Source organism: Camellia sinensis, chromosome 11, assembly GCF_055761805.1.
Source record: "Camellia sinensis isolate YWXY chromosome 11, ASM5576180v1, whole genome shotgun sequence".
Taxonomy (NCBI): Eukaryota; Viridiplantae; Streptophyta; class Magnoliopsida; order Ericales; family Theaceae; genus Camellia; species Camellia sinensis.
The window spans coordinates 95,768,819-95,789,778 of NC_138971.1; the positions used below are offsets into that span (position 1 = coordinate 95,768,819).

At 42.4% G+C, this 20,960-nt stretch overlaps 1 protein-coding gene across 1 annotated transcript; it reads right to left on the reverse strand.

Moving 5' to 3' along the window:
* Positions 1-18,946: 18,946 nt before the first annotated feature.
* LOC145802488 (uncharacterized) lies at positions 18,947-20,101 on the reverse strand. Its single transcript, XM_082895213.1, has 3 exons — positions 19,931-20,101; positions 19,748-19,846; positions 18,947-19,401 (listed from the first exon to the last, which is right to left on the reverse strand). Exons 1-3 carry the CDS (start codon positions 20,099-20,101, stop codon positions 19,117-19,119), a joined length of 555 nt encoding a protein of 184 aa, XP_082751339.1. The 3' UTR covers positions 18,947-19,116.
* Positions 20,102-20,960: the final 859 nt, after the last annotated feature.

Sequence of the window (20,960 nt, forward strand, 5' to 3'; positions counted from 1 at the left end):
AAAGAAAGGGGAACTCTTTTAAAAATATTTCAAAACACTGTATGCAGAGGTTTGGAGTTGAAGAATAGTGGAGCAGAGGGAAGAAACCTAGTTGGGGAAGAAGTTGGGCATGAACCGTTAGGAGAGAGTCGAGTTGCCCTCGCTAAATCAGACCTATCTTTTTGTACACTTGGATTTCAGCTATGAGGCCACAACTATTGGAAATTGGACTTCCGGGGCTTCATTTTACACTCAAGAATCTCCTAAAGCCGAGTCCGGATGAGGGAGATGGGGCGGGTTGAAGTTAGGCATCCATCCGTTTAAGCCAAAATTGAGTAGTCTTCACTAAAATGAGCATATCTTTTTGCACACTTGGAATTTTTATGTGAGGCTTCCATCATTGGAAAGAAGACTTTTGGAGCTTCAGTTTAGACTCAAGAATGACCTGCAAAGGAGTCCAGATGAAGGAGATATGCCCATTTGAAGTTGGGACCAAAAAGCAGGTTTTCTGTCCAGCCACTGAATGAGGCTTGCCAGCCATGTGCCGGCCATTGATGGTTTTTTGCCTGCCACAAATGAACCTTGCCGGCCATTGGTGTCAAAAATCAATTTTTGTCCAGATATTTCCCCTCCAGCTGTTCCATACTGCTCTAGCTGTTTCTGAATTGATATTTTCAACCCGAGCTCTTGTATTTCCACATATAGAAGCCATTCTCTATTGTTTTAAGGGTTGGAAAAATTTTGGGAGCCTCTCACTCTAAAATCTTCTCTCTCTAGACTTCTCTCTCTCTTGAGCTTTTGTGCTAAGAAGCTTGCATACTTCAAACTTTAACCTATCAACCCTTACTCGAAGTGGTTCATCTTTAGGCTGAGGTTGCTTGAAGCTCTCTTGGAACTCCTTAAGTGGGTTTTGGCTTGAATTGTGGCCTAGAATCAGTCTTCCCTTCAAGAGGTATAACGTTTACCTTGTAAGTTTGTTTTTCATATTTGTTTTGCCTTCTTTTTGTACTGTTTTGGGGCTAGTTTTGAACTTTCAAAACCTCTATTTTTATGGTTTAAAAGTGTTGGTTTGAGGCTATTTTGAGTTAAGGGGTTGTCCACCCTTCTTGCTCCTTTGCTTATTAAGCTTTTGTGCCATTATTCATCACTTTAAAACCAAATTCTTTGGGCCTTTTTACCGCTAATTTCTAGAGGTTTTTAGAGGCTAAAAATGTCATTTTGAGGCTCCAAAATAGAGGGGTTGACCACCCCTCTTCATGCTTGTTTACTAGTTCAAAAGCTCCATGTTTTAGCTTATTGTCTTAGCTTCTTTTAGCATGTTTTCCAACTGATTTTGGGCTATAAAAACTCTGTGTTTTTGGGCTGAAGCTTGGGTCCTAAGGCCATTAAAGGTTGAGGGGTTGATAGCCCTTCTTTGTACCTTGTTTTGGAGGCCTTTGCCCTTGTGTTTCCCGCCCTTGCATCATCTTTTTCAGAGCTTTTAACTACTGAATTTCAAAGGTTTTTCAGTGGTAAAAACCTTGTTTTAAAGTCCAAAATTGGAGGGGATAGCCTCCCCTCCTTGTGTCCTATTTGCATTCCTCATTAGCTTCATATGTTAGCATGTTTTTATAGCTTAACTTAGCTTATTTCCAGCATGCTTTTGCCGTTGATTTGGGCTACTTTGGCTCTGTTTTGGGCTGTTTGTGTTGTATGAGTCTTGTTTTGCATGGTTGTAGTGTAAAGGGCTTTACTAGTTTGGGTGTTTTAGGCCTTTAAACATCATTTCCTTCAATTGATTGCATGTTTTTGTATTATTTTGCATGTAATTTCAGCACCTTAATCTCTGCAACCTCCCTCCATTCTTCACTCTTTTGTTTGCTTTGAAAGTGGTTTTAAACCACTTGTTTGCTTAAGTGTGAAATTGAGACATTCATGCTTAATGATTTAATCCCTTTGGGGGTTCATTACCAATGGCATGAGGTCTCTTTCATGGCCAAGGAACTTGTGGTTTAAGCCCTCTTTTCATTAGAGGACACTCACTTTTGGACTAATCAATTAAAGAATGGATTGGTAATGTAAAATGGTTAAACAAAATGAACAAGTAAAAGAGGCAAGATAAGCATATTTTGTGTTGCATTGCATGTGTTCAGATCGGACATTAATTCGAACATGAGGAAAATGGGACATTTCATACTCAATAGTAATGAAATGTGCCATTTTCCTAGGTCTTCATTGCCCTTGATCATGCATGATAGGGTGGTGGTCATTCGAGTCATATTTGTGCATTTATTGAAATTGTACAACTTGGATCTTTAGACATCATGCAATGAAATTGCTTAATTGGTGGTTTTGGATCCAAGTGTGCCACTTCTTTGTGGTTTTGAGATGATAAGGAGGGGGACAGTACAAACATACCTTTGGAAAGACCTTCATTTTGCTTTGTTTGTGTTCTATTGCAGCGTGGGGACCTAGAGCATCAGTGGCCGACAATCCATGGCCGACAGTGCCTCATTTCTGGCCAGCAAGGCACTCTTTTGGCCGGCAGGTCATTGGTGCAACCCCCAGCAAAGAATTGGTAAGGTGGAGCAGAAAGGTTATGAAGTGTGCTCAACCCTACAGACTGAGCCTCTTGAGAGTAAAACAGAGAGCTTTTCGGGGCGAAAACTGAGTGCATGCATCTTTCACTTCCCGAAGCGGAGTAGTGGCAGCATAGTTTAATGCTTTACATGATTAGTTAGTGTGCATTTGTTTTAATTAATTAGTTTGCTAATTGGTTAGGTGTTTGTAATTAGTAATGAGCTTGCTAGTTATTCATTGGTTTGTAATAATTAGTCTAATTAGTTTAATTAGATTAATTAGCTTAGCTTAGAGTAGCTTAGCTCTTATTCATTCGAACCCTCCTTCGTGAGGGCATAATGTTGTAATAAGTGTGCGTGCGTGTATGTATGTCTTCTAACCTCACGTCTTTCTACCTTTTATTTATCCACTTTTGATGGTTAGATTAGGGATATCATTTTATGCTTGCATGTTTACATCTATTCATTTGTCTTGCATGCACCGAGGCTCGACGCATCATTCAAACTGCATTGCAAATTCAATACTTCCTTGAATACGTGTTTCAAAGCATGCTATCAAAGTGTTACAAATACCATGATTAAGTAGCCGAGTCTATTTAATTGCATTATAGCATGTGTTGCATTAGACACTTAACATAGTTAGGATCATGCATCTTTCTAACTAGTTTTTTTGTTTTGGCTCGGAGTACTAGGTAATTTTTTATGCTTTGGCATGCTTGTATGAGTGTGATTGCCATATTGCCATGTTTAGCATACTTGCCATGAGGCAATGTGCTTAAATGCTAAACTGCATGAATGCCCGTGGATGAAGGCTTACTGTTTGAATTGGAACAATTCAACGAATGTAAGTTCTAAGACCACTTTATCGTGGAAAAAATCCTATTTTAAGCTCACTTGAGGTTGCAAAATCCGTATCTTTAAGCCCACTTGAGGGTGGCAAATTCAAACCATTTTTGAATGTAAACATGAGTTGAATTGTTCCAAGTCTTGCGACTAGTGTATACTTTCTTGTGCGCATCACATAGTAAAGCTAGATTAATAACTGGAATAAGAACACATAATGTTCATAAAATGACATATCATGATTAGTAGAGGCCGATCTTTGATCGGGTGAGCTGGGGTGCTCATTTCAGGACCTTTCCCTCTAGTACCTAAGTTCCCGAGTTGTGGCAACTTTGGTGATGACAGATACATGGCCTTTGGCACGAGTCAGGGTTTCATAAATTTTTCCAAAACAAAATATTTAGGTGGCGACTCTGTATTTGGCAAAGCAGTTCAATTTTGTGATTATTTGATTTAAAATCGATTTTCCAAAAACAGGTTTGCTGGATTTGGACTCTTTGGTGATTATCAGTTTCACATTGCACTTTGTGAGACTAGATTCAAAACTGCGGGTGTCCGAACTGTGAGGCCTTCTTTTCAAACCCTTTCCGAAAGGCAAGGGCGAGGAAAAAAGCAAGTCCACATGTCACCAATTAAGTTGCCCAAAATCTCTTATGTAACGCCTCCACAATATTAACAATAAAATTAGATGAAATAGATAAACCCAACATGTAATCCTACCTTGATGGATCAACTCTTTCAATTAGTATTTCATTTCAAGGAAAGAGTTTAAAAAAGAAGTGTTCACATGTAATATATATTCTCCCTCTTAAAAGATAAATCCATAGCATGTGCAACTAACTATAAAGAAGAAAAGAAATGAACAAAAAGTAAATGCCCTGGGGCTACATGTTCCGAGGTGTAAGCCTGATTACACAAAAAGGTTATCAACTCAACACATAAAGCCCTAGGCTTGCATGAACATGATACAGAAGGGGAGAGTCTATTGCTCTTAACATATTCCATGCCATGAGCTAGGCGGAATCACTGCATCCTTTCTTGCACAATTCCACTAGGGATGAGCACAAAACGCAGTAGAGATATCTTCACAAAGTGTATATGTTTAATAGCAAACTCATATAGTTATATGAATGTAGTGCTATTACATGTTCAAATGTCAAAGTTTTACATCTCTTTTGAAATCCATGCAACAATTCATTCAAGGTTCATTTTCTTCATAAAAACCAAGTTTTAAACAATGGGGTAGTAAATACGACTCAAGTAATTCCCCAGGGCTAGTGTCTACAAGTAGGCATATCAAGCACTACGAAAATCCTACCTTACCGGCTACAAACCCGAGGGCTTAGGCACCCACATGCGCGTGTTTCTAGTCGTACACCACAAACACTCAGACCAACTTAATTTCAAATCTACGCCCCCTATCTAGACTTACCAAACGTATTTACCTCGAAATATTTTCATTAACAACAGTTGTCTTTCTCGAGCCAAGAATTTATTTCAAAGTTAAGATTGCAAGTGAACAAAATTCAAGATAATGCAATTGAATCAATGAGAACTAACTACATATAAATATCTACTTTATACAATATCACTAACATTTCTCACATTTGCTCAAATATAACTTCCATGATTCAAAAGGTCTCAAAATCATAGCAAGGGTACCAAATCCATGTGACATATCCCACATATTCACAATCAACATTCATTATTCAATTTTTCCAAAGTGCCAACATGCACATCCCATGTTTCCATAATTGTTCAACACAAATTTTCATCTTATTTCATGAATGCCTCAACAATATAACAGTTTATAAAGTTAAACTTCAATTTCTCAAGAGATTTATCATCAATTTCATAAATATTGCATCAATTTCACTTTTTTCTCAAATTCCTCAAAATCTAGGGTTTTATCAAAATAGGAATTTTCTTTTATTTTCAAAACACTACAAGAAAACATCCCCAAATAGTTCATAGTATACCCAAAATAATTTATCTTGGACCAAATCATGAGAAAGAACACATTTCTTTAATATATATATATATATATATATTTTTTTTTTTCTAGATTCAACACCCAAAAATCAATTCACACCAGAAACATAGTGAAAATGACAAGATATGCCAAAAAACCATATATATAACTCAAGGAAAATCCCTACCTTAAGACCTTGAGAAGAAATGATGAAACGTTCTGAAACCAACGGTGTTAAAATTCAATCTTCACCTCACCAAATTTAAAGAAGGCACCAAGGTTAAAATCTTAATGGATAATGAGAGATCAAGGAATAAATGAAGTAGGTTAGACGGTTTCTTGAGAGAGATGAGAGAAAAAAGAGTGAGAGTTAATGTAGACAGAGAGAGTGAAGTGAAAAGTGATGGAAAAGTGTATAAGGCTCAACTTTTGAAATGATTTGACTCAATTTCGAAGCTAATAGTCAACTAACCGCTCGAGCAACCGATCGTGTGCGCGAACAAATAGTTCAATTTGAAAGACCGCTCGAGCGATGAAACTTGTGCTCGAGCGAAAAATACCCACTGCTAGAAACTTCATTCCCTTTGCAAAAGACCACTCGAGCGATGAATTCTTCACTCGAGCAAATAACTCATGCTCCCAGAAGTTCAGTCTGCAAAGGTCAATTTCATCGCTCTGTAGCTTGTTTTTCGTGTTTCTCGGAGGGGTTTAGTGTCCTCGGATATGATAGCCCTACAATTCGGACTCCCGTAGTTCTGAATCTGATTTTGTAAGTGCAATGTGAAATAGATAAACACAAAAGAGTCAAAATCTGGAAAATCTTTTGAAAAATTGATTTTGAATCAAAAATGTCAAAAATGGACTGCATTACCAGATTTCAAAGTCACCACCTAAATATTATTGGAAAATTTAGAAAACCCGTGACTCATGCCAAAGGCCATGTGTCCGTCATCACTAAAGTGTCTCGGCTCAAGAACTCAAGTGTGAGAGGGGAAGGTCATCAATTGAGCACCCCACTCATCCAATCAAAGATCGGCCACTACTAATCATGATGTGATTTTTATGTATAGTATATGCTTTTAGTCAAATTATTATGCTATCCTTACTATGTGATGCACACAAGTATAGACTAATTCACCCAAATTGGAATGCCTTGATTTCATGTTTGTTTGAAAATTGTTTTGAATATGTACCACTTGAAAAAGTGATCTCATATGTACATGAATCAAATCATTCCAATTTAAGCAAAGAGCCTCCATCCACAAGCATTCAAGAGATATATCACCTAAGCACTTACCCTCATAGTAAACATGCTTTTTATGGAAACAATCACACGCATGCAATATGCTAAAGCAAAACCGCTCACCTGTTACTTCAAGGCAAGCCAAAGAAAACAAAAATAAGTAGAAAAATACATGATCCTAAGCAATGCAACATGACTAATGCAACACATACAAAATGCAACTATCGGATTCAACTTCCCAACATGACATATGGATCAATTTCAAGGCATATGATAGCACATTTATTCAAGCAAGGAATTTGAAATTGACATCTAATTAGTATGATGAGTCGAACACTTATGCACGCAAAAGTGGATATAAGTCATGGAGAATGCTAAGGAAAACATGATGCTATATGCTATCCATCATAAACAAGTAAATAAAAGGGAGAAAGAAATGGGGTTTGGAAGACATATTCAAATTATTACATATTTGCCCTCGCGCATGAGGGTCTGAATGAATGTCCTAATTTAGCAAATTATTACAACACCGAATTACTTAACTATTTAACTAGCTATTACAAATTCAAAGGAATTTAACTAATTAATGAACTAGCTATTATAAGCTTCAAGTAAATCTACTAATTAGCAATAATTTCAGGAGCCATGGAAAGTAGAGAAGAGCGTATGCATGAACGGGAATATCTGCCCAAAAACACCTCTATTTTGCTGCTAGAACTGTTCTGTTTTGAAGTTAGAAAAATGATATGTTTTAGCCTCAGCCTCTGCTCTATTCTACCATGAAAATGGTATTGTCTGCATAAAATAAAGTGGCCGGCCCGTCGGCCACAGTTTTAGGGGTCTGGCCTGCTGCAACAGAAAAGAAACTGAGCACAAACAGAGTGTTTCCAGGAGATGTTTGTCTTCTCTGCCTCTCCCTATCACGAAACAGATCAAGGGAGGGGTAGACTCAATTCGTAAACCATCAATTAACACAAACTCGTTGTGTGATGATCTATGAATCGATGGGACAAAGTCTCAATAAGTGGAAATAAAAGACCAACGAAACCTCCTCCCTATCATAGAATACCTCAAAGGAAGTGGTAGACATTGATTCTTGAGCCATTGTCATCACTAAAAATATGAAATGACTCAAGACTCAATGGGTTCAATTAACGTCCGATTGAACCCAACTTGATTTTGTTCTCTTGCTTCTTTCAGTTCCAATTTTAGTAGCCCTTTTTAATTACTTTTCTGTTCTTTAATCATTTTAGTCCAAAAATGAGAGGTATGTCAACTAATGAAGAGAAGTGTCAAACAAGAAGTTGTTCTTGGCATTAGAGAGATGTAATGCCTTAGTAATGAATCTCCGAAGAGATTAAACCATTAAGCATGGAAGGTCTCTTTCGCATGCCTTAAACAACACTCGTTTGAAACAACTCTCAAACAAAGAAAACCAAGAAAGGAGGGAGGGTGTAGAGGTGATTATTACAAGTGTAAGCACATGTATGAAAGCTATGAAAATAAAAGCTCTCAACTCAAATAGGTTGGTGTCTAAGGCCTAAACCACCAAACCCATGAGGACTACAACACTACAAGTGTACTTTGCAAAGCATAAATGAAATAAACATACTAAAATAGTCCTAAAATGAGTAAAAAAATAGTGCTGGAATTAGTATGAAAAGCTAGAAAAAGTCAGCTAAAATATGAGAGAAATAAAGCTAGTAAGTAAGCCAAAGAAAGGGATGGCTAACCCCTCCATTCTTGGACCTCAAAACCACATATTTTAGCCTTTTAAAACTATGAAAACTAGTGACCAAAAGTTGAGAAAGAAGTGGGAAACACAAGGACAAAAGTTTGTAGAATAAGGTTCAAAGAAGGGTAGTTAACCCCTCTACCTTTGGTAGCTTTAAGTCACAAGTTTCAGCCCATAAAAACAGTTCAAAAATGGTACAAAAATAGCAAGAAAAGAGAGGGAAGTAGTAGTGTAATGACGGCCAAAGTTATACCTCTTGAAGAGAGGTTACTCTTTGATTTACAAACCAATAAGTGATCACCCTCAATAGTTGAAATTTTAGCTCAAGAATCTCAACAAATAGCCTCAAATTTTTGGTTTAGGAAGTGTTGGTGTAGTGTATATGTGATGCAAGATAGAGAGAGAGAGAGAGAGAGAGAGAGAGAGAGTGTGTGTGTGTGTGTGTGTGTGTGTGTGTGTGTGTGTGTGTGTGTGTTTTTCAAAAATTCGAGCTATGGTAATTTTTTCTAACCTAAAAACATATGGTATGGTATATATAGAAAACTGGTTGCTATCTCAGAAATATTTGTATTAAGTTAGCTGGTGCAGTGCATGCACATGGGGGGACAATTGGCAAAAAATATCTGTTCTTCCGAGAAAAATGGCCGGTCGGCTAGGTAGCGGACGATCGGCCACCATTTTTTGTTTAGCTGGCCACCTGTTGGCCAGCAGGCCTCTGGGTGGTCAGGTGTGGAAAAATTAGGTTTTGGCTCAAAGGGGGTGCAAAGCTTTTATGTTATGAAACTCAAAATCAAGGCTCCTTCATGAAGAAATTGAACGTTTGCACGGCGTAGTAATTCATCATCAAGTGATCAACCTGAGGCCCCCAAGTCTAAAGGGCGGTAAAAAATGGGATGTATATAGTTGCCTCTCTTTGACAGAGCACGAAGTCACGAAATGACGTGAGTGAATGTCAAAGTCCAAGAGATGACCCATTTTGACAAAGCCATAAGACTTGAGCAAGAAATCAAAATGCAAATGTAATTGGTCAAACTCGAAATTTGCCTACTGTGGGAGCCGAATATCAGAGGATGCAAAGAGGCCGAATACACACTTGGAAAATCAAGATATATATTATATTCAGCTCGTCTTGTACGATCTAGATGCCAAATATCCTAATCGGCCATAGAACCAGTTGAGTGAGGAACCGAGTGGGAATTGGCATACGATAGAAGGAGCTGAGTGAACAATCACATGATGGATTAAGAGTGGGCCCGACCCTGAGGCCCAAAAGTGAATATAAATAGAGGAGCATCAGCCAAAGAAAGGTATGTGAGAGAAAATCCCAAGAAACTTAAGACATAAGCAAACGTGAGACATATACTAACTTGTCCGTCGGAGTGCTAATTCCAGCACCCCCAACCGAAGTGTTAATCCCTTTTCAGGTGGCAATCAGAGGATCAGGAACATCCTTCAGGATCCAAGAGTATTCCAAACCACTTCTCCACAATTGGCACCGTTTGTGGGAATACTCAAGTACATCCATGGTGGGCGTAATGGAAGATCCTCTGATAGTCGCTAACGAAACTACACCAAGAGACGACCTCACTCCAAGAAACATGCTGGTGTAGACACCCCATTTTTGACCGTCCTCAAGACTTGGACGTCATTGTTTGAACACACGGTGATCTTCCATGTTTGTGTTCGTTTGGAGTTCCCGGAGGCCTCGGCTCGCGCGCCTTGCCTCAGGATCCCCGAACTCGACCGTTTAGTGTCTGGTTTTGCACCAAACACTTGCATCTTGCCCTTGAGAGGCAAGGTGGGGCTTGTAGACCATCCCCACCCATCACCGGCAGTGGCTAGATGCCACCGGCTGGTTTTTGCTGCCACCGGCAATGTAGTTTGCCGGCCGGCACTATTTGTTGCCGGTCAGCACTTTTTTGTGCCGGTCGGCACTCTTTTTGGCCAAGATAGGATTTTTGGCCGGCCGATTACTGTTCATCTGCTTTTGCAGATATTTTTTAGACAGCTGTCTTGCTTTTGCTCCCCTCCATACACGTGTATGGAGGGATCTCCCTCTTGCAAAACTTGTCTTGTAAGCTTTACAAGACAATATAGAGAGAAGCTCTCTCTAAGGCAAAAAAGGAGAGGCTTGGTTAGAGACTTAGGATATTTTGAGAGCAAGAACAGCCATTTTTAGGGTTTGAGTTCTAGGGTTAGAGTTAGATACACACTCTATCTCTCTTTCCCTCTCTTTTATTCACTAGGTGCTTTGTGTCTTACTATTGCACACAAACACCTAGTGTTTCACCTTCCTCTTGGAGTTGAGGTTCTAAAGAGTTTGTTTTGAAGTTTTGGTGTTGGATTCATGCTCAAGGAGGCCATTGGAGCACAATTTGTGAAGGGGTCTTCAAGGGTGAGATTCTAGTCCCTTTTTCCCCCATTTTTACATTGATTTTATACCTATCTTAGAGCTGTTTTTGTGATTATTGAATAACATAAAAAAGTTCTATTTTTAGGCCCTCTTTATTGTTTATTAAGAGTGTTTTATTGTTTGAGGGTTGTTGACCACCCTTAGGCCTCAAAAGGCCTCATTTTGAGCCATTTTGTGTTAGCTCCGGGATTTTGGTGTTGAGGTCTCTTCAAAACTGAACTCTTGAGGGATTTCAGTGGTGAAGATGATGCTTTGAAGTCCCAAGAAGGAGAGGGCCACCCCCTCTCCTTGTTTTCCTTGAAAAGGGCATATTTTGGCCTCTTAAGGAAGCCTATGCTTGAGTGTGTGTTGAGCATGTTTGGTTTGTTTTTCATGCTTATATATCCATAATATAACATGATTTCAAGTTGGTTTTGGAACTCCATGCATGCTTAGCATAGTTGCCATGTAATGCCTTGTCATGCCTTAACATGTCTTAGGTTGTTAGCCTTTGTTGGAGCATGTTTTAGGCGCTGTCTTGTGAAGATTTTGTGCTTATTTTGACATGTTTTAGATCTGTCCATAAGTATTTGGGTTGATTTTGGCATGCTTGATATAGCTCCTTTGTATTTAGGCTTGTTGGCCTTGAGCATGTGCATGTGTAGCATGCCATCTTTGCATTGTTTTGGTGATTTGGGATCAATCTATATGCCATTTCAGTCCCATTTCCATGCTTGTTTGATTACCTTGCATGCCGCTTTAATGCCTCATAAGCTTGTGTAGCAATGCTTCATGTTTTGGTGCCTTTGCATGCCTTTGTTTTTGAGCCACTTAGATGCCATCTAAGTAGTCCTTTAGCTTTGTTTTAACATGCTAAACCTCTGATTTTGGTCCTTCTTTTCATGCCGTGTTTGGTCATGTTAAGTGTAGTTCAATGCTCCTTTGATTTGCTTTGAACACTTGGACTATTTGGTGCATGCTTGGCTTGATTTGTTGCATGGTTTGGCACCATGTATTAGCATGATTTCAAAGCTTATAATGCATGCTAATTGTTCATGTTTGTCCCTTTCAAGTGTGCTCGAATGTTGCTTGATTTGTGCTTAAGTGTTGATCCTTATGTCCATGTGTGTGTGCATGCCATTTAGCCCTCACTTTTTAGCACATTGGCTACTGTTTTAGGCCTATTTTAGAGCTGCCTAATTCATGTATAAGACCACCTTTCCATCTATTTGCATTGCCATATGTATGCTTGTATGCTTGCATAAGTGCCTTGCCATGCCATGTTGCATCCTTAGCTTGTATGCCTAGGTTGCATTGCATCTTGCATGCATTCCTTGTCCCTCGACTTGGGTGATAGGGATTGGGAGTTTTGTTTGATTGGTTTGCATACATTTGAAATCAAAGTTGGATACTTGGTTCTTTGGGCCATCACGCATGGGAATGCGTGATTGGTGGTCCGAGAATCGAGGTACATGCCCCTTTGAGTCATTACAATGATAAGGGATATGGTTGATGCATACATGCCTTGAATTGTGCTGCCATGCCTTGTTTTGCCCTCTGTTGCTGTGAGTTGCAGGTCCAGCAGACTTTCTTTGCCGACCGGCAGTGTAAGGTGCCGGCCGGCAACCTTTTCTCTGCCGACAGATTCAATTTTGTGCCGATGGACATATACCAGTGCCGGTGGTGATTCCACTCAGCCGGTGGTACTCCCCAGTGCCTAGGGATGCAACCCTGAGGTTTTGACAGCCTCCAGAGGAGTGAAAGAAGGAAAACAGAGGCAGCTTGCGCATGGCGGCGCGCTTCCCGAGGCGTTTTCCTGTTTTAATTAGTCTATTTAATTTGTTAATTAAATTAGGCAATTTGTAATATTAATTAGCTGGTGTAGTTAATTAATTTGTAATATTTATTCGGTCCCTCCGAGCAAGGGCAAATCTGTAATAAGTGTGTGTGGGTGGTGTGTATGTCTTCCAACCTCACTTCTTTCTTCCCTTTTACTTACCCTCTTTAATGGTTAGTATTAGGGCACGTTTAATTTAGCATACCTTATGCTATGCATGTGTGCATCCATGCATTTGTATTGCATGCATTAGGCTCGGTACATCACGCTAACTGCATCAATACTTCAATTCCCAAACTGAATACGTGATAATTGTGCATTTTCACATGACATGTTTAGGATAGCCGAGCCTATTCTAGCAACATTTTGTATGCGATGCATTAGGCACTTAATATGGACTTGGATCATGCATGTTTGCTAACAAGTTCTTTGTTTTGGCATGGAGTACTATGTAAGTATTTCCGCTTTAGCATATCGCATGAGTGTGAATATTGCCATGACAGCATGCTTAACATGTGGCTAGATGCTTATGTGTTAAACTGTTTTGAATGCCTGTGGATGAAGGTTGGATTGTTTGAGTTGGAAAGACTCGTTGAAATCCGCATTTTTAGCCTACTTGCGAGTAGCAAATTCCAAAACATCTTCAAAACCAAACGGATATGCAATGTTTATTTCCAAATTAGGCAATCTAGTCTATACTTGTTTGCTGTGTGCATAACATAGTAATTCTAGGCTAATAACGAGATAAGAACACATAACGTTTTCAAAATTGGATATCACGGTTAGTAGAGGCCGGTCTTCGGACCGGGCGAAAGGGGGTGCTCATAGCTGACCTTCCCCGATCGTACCCAAGCTCCCGAGCCGAGACAACTCCGGTGATGACGGACATGTGGCCTTCGGCACCGAGTCAGGGTTTCCTAAATTCCCTCATTTTAAAATATTTAGGTGGCGACTCTGTATCTGGCAAAGCAGTCCATGTTTGGCACTACTTTTTCAAAAATCTGTTTCTCAAAACGATTTGCCGGATTTGGACTCTTTGGTTCAGATTAAGAACCGCGACACAAATCGAGAGTCCGAACTGTAGCGAGGTCCCCCCCCCCCCCCCGCGGGCTTGTTACAGTTTCTGGCGACTCTGCTGGGGATTTTAGAGAGCTTGACTCGAACTCGTGATATCCTGTTTTGATTTCGCTTATGTGTTTCTTTGCATTGCATGTGCATTGGTGCGCCTAGGAACACAGTGTTTGCCATCTACCATTCCTGAACGGTTTGCCGGAGGCTTGTCTTGTCAAGACATGTCCATAAGGCTAACCGGCTATGGGCTCTGACAGTATGGGAACACAAACCCCAGTTTACCGGGGTACCCTTTTGACCATTCGACCTAGTGCATATTCGGAATCCATAGTGACCATTCCAAAGTAGGACAGGTTGCTCACCCGATGTTAGGTTGTTTGAAAACTGTTGCGTGCATAGTGAAACCCTAGCTCCTGACAAAATAGGACAGGGAAACCCTACCCCAACATAGGGGTGTTTTGGCTCTCTCTTACTTGCTATGTGCTTTTAGAGTGTATCTCTACAGGAACGCATATACCAGTTTGCAAGTCTGGGCATTAGGCCTGTGGGCATCAGCATCAGTATTTGGGGAATCAGTTTTACCCGAGGGTATCAGTTTACAGGCAGATATTTGGGAAACAGTGATCAGTATTGAGTACAGTCATCCTAGTATGCTCAAATCTGTTCCAGTGAAATTGTGCTGAGATGCTGTCTGTTTTCTCTTTTGCTAGGTAGTCCCGGAACCATAGCTTCAGAAGGCTCCGATATCCCCGGGGTACATTGGACTAGTGTTGATAGACTTTGTCAGGTCAGAGACTCAATTCAAGGGTAATCAGGGCCAGAGCAGGCTAGTCAGGCACAGATCATTAGTTCAACAGTCTTCAGATCAACAGTCATTATCCATCTCGCCTGTGTGCAGTTGGGTTGAGATATATGCTTTTGCCACAGAGACAGATATACCGGTTGCTCAGTTAGATTAGAACAGTATGTCGAGTCTGGAAGAGATGGTGCGCCAACTCCAGGATAGTATGAAAGCCATGCAGCAAGACACTGTCCGTCAAGCAGAGTTCGCCAAGCAACAGGCTGTGGTCATAGCCCAACAGGCAGAGACAATTGCCAGATTGGAGCAGCAAACTGGAGTTTCTACTTCGCACCAGGCTCCTCCCCCACCAAGAGTTCCCATACTCGGGGAGGCAACCCATGTCCAGGATGATACGGACATTCCAGTCGGGCCAGCTTCACCCCCGATTCTACCTCAACTCTCCAAGGCACCCACTCCTATCAACCAATCAGATTCTCCCTTCGAGCCCGAGGTGGAGCCCATGGCATTAAAAATGCACAAGCTTGAAAAGCTGTTCAAGAAATCTCAAGGTGTGAAGTCCATTCCGGACATTGGAGACGGATACACTGACGCTGCCAGATCGGTTTAAGATGCCACAAATTGATTGTTTTGACGGGTCTGGGATCCCATGGTGCACCAACGACTATTTTCAGACGTCCTAAGGCCAATGGGCCTCACTAGACTGCAGAAGCTATCTTTATTTGGCCGGACCCTGTCGGGTGTAGCGGCCGTATGGTATGCCAAATTGGAGGATGACGTCAAGAGAAGTTGGGATGAGATGGCTGAGGCCTTCGTCGCACAATATTCATACAATACACAAATCGAGATTACGACCCGTGATCTTGAGACGACGAGGCAGGAGCCTAAGGAGAGCTTCCCAGAATTCGTGGCCCGCTGGAGGGCCAAGGCCTCAATGATGACCATTAGGCCAACAGATAAGGATCAAATACGGATGATTGTGCGCAATCTCCAGCCTAAGCTAATGCAGAGAATGATTGTAATCCCCTTTCCCACTTTCTCAGATTTACACGATATGGGGGTACAAATCGAAGATGCAATGAGGCAAGGTCTGTTTGACCAGGATAAGGAGCAGCCCAGGAGGGCATTTTCCCGCAATTCGAATGCGACCACCAGCGGTGACGTAGCTGCAAGGTCTTCTGAAGTGGGCATGGTCACCACCACCGCATCAAAAACAGCCACCCCATTCACCGGTGCGTCCGGAAGTAGCTCACAAAAAACCAAATATCCACCTCGAGTCAAGAGGATTTTCACCCCACTCCATATGCCTTTGTCAAAGGCTCTGGAGGTCTTACTTCTGAAAGGACATCTGAAACCGTTGGAACAACGACCCCTACCCGATCCTATCCCTGCAAAGCATGACCAGACTAAGTACTGTGCGTACCACCAACAAACCGGTCATGAGACCGATAGCTGCTTTCGTCTGCGCCATGATGTACAGGATTTGTTTGACAACAAGGTCATTGCCGCACCAGCTCAGTAAAGTCTATCACCACTGGATCAGTGAACTCGGGGGATAGTACGAATATGTGATCAGGGGATGAACCACCTGTGGGCGGCACTCAGTTTACTCTAGATGTGGCGTTTGGCACGCACTGTTTCGAGCATTTTACGAATGCTATTTATTCTGCTTTCTGACTTGGGTATTGAGTCTGTCTTGTTGTATCGAGTCAGTCCTGTTGAGTCTGTCTTGTTATATCGGGTCAGTCCTGTCGAGTCTGTCTCATTGTATCAAGCTAGTCCTGCTGAGTCTGTCTCGTTGTGTCGAGTCAGTCCTGTTGAGTCTGTCTTGTTGTATCGAGTCAGTCTTGTTGTACAGAAGTCGGGTGATTCCGGGGGTGTTACTTCGGATATCACTATTTTGTTTAGTGTTTGTCCTTTTGAGTCTGTTTCTGCCAGGGAGCCAGTTGTGCCAACAGATTTGAATGAACAGTAGTGATTTTCACACTCTTGTGTTTGCTTCTACCGTGTGCCAGTTGCGCTAGAAATTCTAAACGAGATGGCAATATTTGACTAGAAGCTGTGCCTTTTCTGTGCCTTGAAGTCATTGTAATGACCTAAGCTTTTCAAAACCTTTTTGAACACTGCGGTGATAAAAATGAAGAGGAAGGAATTCCTCAGATTTTGCGAAATTTGATCAAACTGAGGGAAAGAGAGGCGTGCTAAGCCCTTAATGAATGAGATCATGTTTGTTAATGTGAGTACTGAGAAAGATCCTGGCCTGATCTAGATTGGTCCCACACTGTCTTCAGCGCGAGCAATTTGTCGCTTTCTTAAAAACTTTCGAAAAATGTTTTGCGCAGTCCTGTGAAGACTTGTGTGGAATCACTCTTGAGATTGTGCAGCCTAGGATCGCTCTCAGCCTCAAGATTCTGTCCATTTGTTTTCAAACCTCGGACTTAAATTCAGAATGTTCAATGGTCAACCGCCATATGAGGCCTGTGTGGCCAGATTCGAAGCAGCCCTCGGACAAGAGGCAAGAAAGTCAGATCAAGAAGATTAGACCTCATCAGAAGAAGCTTGCAAAGCTAGAACAGAAGTACCCTTCAAACTAGGGGCAAAGATGTCAGACGTGCTCGAAGAGCCGAAGATGAGTCCTCTTGCAAATCAACAGCCACTCTCCTGGATACGGATGGCTTCAAAATCCTACAACCATTTGGCATGGACCAAACTACGCTTTTACCCTTTGAGAGGCTCGCTGGGCTGAAAACCCGGAAGGGCGGCCCAGGCAAAAGTTAGAGCAAGAGAAAAATACAAAAAAGAAAAAATGCAAAGAAAAGAACAAAAAAAAGAAAATAAAAAAAAAAGGAAATGAAATGAAAAGAAATGAAAAGAAAAGAAATGAAAAGAATTGAAAAGAAAAGAAAAAAAAAGATCGCAAGGTCGAAAACCCGCATTGGGCGCCTTGGCACAAGTGAGAGCCAAACAAAGTGAAGGTTAAAATACCCGAGTGTACCTTAACCGGAACTACGTAAGGCTTGATTCCCATGTTTGGGATACATAGGCAACTTCATCATGAAGTCCAGCCCCCAACGCTTTCATAGCGTTTCAGTCCATGCAATGGTTTCGATTTCATCCCCAAAGTCCAGTGGCCAACACCCTTCAAGGTGATTGTGTCCATATATGTGTTGTGACCGTCTTCGTCATCTCTGTGTCTGAGAGTTCGACCATCGCCAATGAAGACTATTTACAGATTGCTGCGGCACCATCCCAAACAAGGGGCAACTTTCCGTTGCCACAAGCCGCCATTCAAACTAGGGGCAACTTTCCGTTGCCTCCCACCCCCCTTCAAACCAGGGGCAATTTCCCATTGCCTCCGATCCGAGGTTGCGCATCTCGAAGAGTAAGTTCTATGCTTGTTAAGCATCAGCTGTTTGAAAAAAATAGTTTTTGAAAATTTTTACTGAGGTTGACTATCCTCTCGAAAACTATTCCATTTTCCAAAATCGGACCATTGTCTTGGACCCAAAAGGGAAAATTTTCAGTGTTTACAGCCTGACTTGCACGGTTTTCAAATAAAAAATTGAGCAAGTACGTTAATCCGACTCTCGTTTTGATCAAAACCATTTTAGTAGAAAGCAAAAACGAAAAAATGGTTAAAATGATGAACTAGGGGCACAGTTGAGCCAGGTGTTCTGTCTTTCCCCCGTCACCGACGTACTTGCCAGAAGAGCACTCTACCCGCCAGAAGAAATAGCGGTGAGCTAACGGCATCGGGCGTGAACCCGCAACTTCCTGTTCATTCATCAGTCACCCCGGGGAGGGATGGAAAATGAGAGATTGAAGAATAGAGAGGTGTAAGTTGAGAGAAAAGTGAGGAAAAGGGTTTTGAGAGAAAATCCGAGCTTGAGAGTCGAGTGATGTGAGGATCACAAATCAGAAAGGGTGGGAAACAATACCCAGATTGAACTGGCTCCTCGTGGTCCAAGGTCCCCCATCTTCGCTAAAGCGTCTGCGTGTCGTGTCCTTTTGATTTGACGGTCTCGTCTTTTGTTTTTAGTCTTTTCCGAGCATGTCTCGTTGTGTTTAGGTCGTGTACCTATATTTGAGTCCTCCCTGCTGTGTTCAGTTGTAGGCTCGACATCCCGGTTTGAAAAACCCTCATTCGATTTCAAAAATCATTTATGCTCAGAATGCTGTGCCATTCTCTACATTTGAACGTGTTTCGACTCCAACTGGTTCCATCTTTGAGGTCCGTCCTATGAAATTGGGCTGTTTGTTTGAGAATTGCCGTGTGCAGAATGAATCGAATGTTGTGTTATGGGCTGTATGCAGATTAATCCCCAGTAGAGCAAGGGCTGTGTGTCCAGAATCAGGCAGTAGGTTGCTTGGGTGTATTTTGCTGCTGGCTGTTTTAAGTTATCTGATTATTACAGTGCAAGTGTTTAACTTTCAGACAACCAATCAATTTCATTTACATTGAGGTGTAACATGATGAGATGCGATGCAATGCATGAAATGTGTAAATGTAAACACTTTTTCAGATAAAAAGTCCGTTTCATTTCATTATCTTTTCAAATGTACAAGTTTTGGAAACAAAAATCTGCCTGCGGCAGTACGAGGTAATCTAACTACCAACAAAAAGAAAAGTACAAAAAAGAAGAAGATAGCAAAAATCTGCATCCATGTCAAGCACTCTGGGGGCCCGTCAGTCCGGCCTAGTCCTCTTCCTGGACGAGGGTCCAGGAGCATCATCAGCATCGTCGTCAGAGCCCGAGCTAGAACCGTCTCCGGTCTCCTCCTCCGATGACTCGGACTCCGCCTCTGACTCCTCGTCATCATCATCGTCCGGGACTGGAGCTCGCGAGCTGCTCCCGACGTGAGTACGCCCTCCCCTGGTACGGGGAAATATCCTGCCCTCCTCATCTCTCCCCCGAGCAGGGACAGAAGGTCTCGCTGGAGCACCTCCCGCCATGGGAATCTGGAAAGGAGGCTGAAAAAGTACACAAAAGTGAAATGCATTAGTATACTGTAGACAGTTTATTAGTGAAGAATGCAATGTCGAGTACAGTGTATGAATGCCGTGAGCAGTTTATCAGTGCAGAATGTAATGCAGAATACAGTGTATGAATGCCGTGAGCAGTCTATCAGTGTAGAATGCAGTATATGAGTACAGTGTAGGAATGCCGTGAGCAGTTTATCAGTACAAAGTACGGTGCAGAATACAGTGTATGCAGTGTGTCAGATGCTGTGAGATCAGTGTATCAGGTGTGGTGCCACGAATCAGATTATGTGAATCAGTGTATGAATGGTTTGAGGCCAATGTCAGAAGAACATACCGGTATGCTGTAGACGGCTAGGAGGTCAAATGTCCGCTGGAGCATCCCCATCATCGAGGCATTCATCGCCAACGACTGACGGGTGTACCCCGAAGAAGCCTGCAAAAGTATCAACGCATCAATATTCTGTGGAATATCAAGTAAACTGAATTGAATAACTGTACAAAATGCAGTAGAACATACCGGCGGTAAGTCGGGGACGTCAATGAACTCATGACCAGCCGGTGGAGGGGCGAAGGGGATCTGATAGGTCGACCCACCCTGCCCCTGGAAAGTCAGTACAGCAGGCAGGGCAGGCCAGCCAGCTCCCCGTCCTCCCTGCGCTCCACCCCTACCACGGACCCGGGCCCTCATCGAAGATCCAGCCCCTGCTCCCGCTCCGGCCCCAGCCGCCGATGCTACAGGCCTGGCCCCCTCTGCTCGACGACCACTCAGGGGGCGCATCAGGTACGTCCGTACGTACTCCTGATAGTCGCCGGTGCTTTGGAAGCAGGCCTCCTCCCAGCCGATGGAGTAATCATCCAGCTGCTCAGTGGTCAGCCCCTCGGTCTCCCTCATCTCTGCAGGAGGGTGAGCCGGGACTATCTGCTCAGGTAACCCGCGGGTCTGGCGTAGAAAACGCTCCCCCAGGTACCAAGCCCGACAGACCGGGCCCTCTAGCAAGATCCGGAAACGCGAGGTCTCCTCAGCACCAGGGAACCGACCCCGCATCGCCGACGGCAAGGAAGCCCATGGCCGCCAAGTGATCTGAAAGTGACAGACAGTTTGTTATCTACTGTTATTGAAATTTGCAGTGGGAAAACGAAGCTAAATAAACTGAAAATAAAACATACCTCGGCCGGGGTGATGGTGTCAAAATATCGACAGAAGAAGCCGAATGTCTCCCGTGGTCGCCGGGTGCATCTCCCGTCGAAGCGACTCGAGAACGGGACAGCCGGAGGAGGCTCCGCGACTGGTACGGGTGCAAGCCTAGGGAAGTAGGCGTAAACCCACAGCTGCAAAACAGATGTCAGTGTGACTATTAGAAAAAGCAGAATATGCAGAATAAAGCAGGATTGGCAGAGCCGTGTTTTGTATTGTGTACAGTGTACAGTGTGAGCAGTGTACAGTCAGTGTAAAGCAGAATGTAAGTGTGTGCCGTGTGTACAGTATACAGCAAGTATAAAGCAGACTACAGTGTGTGCAGTGTACAGAGTACAGAGAATATCGGACA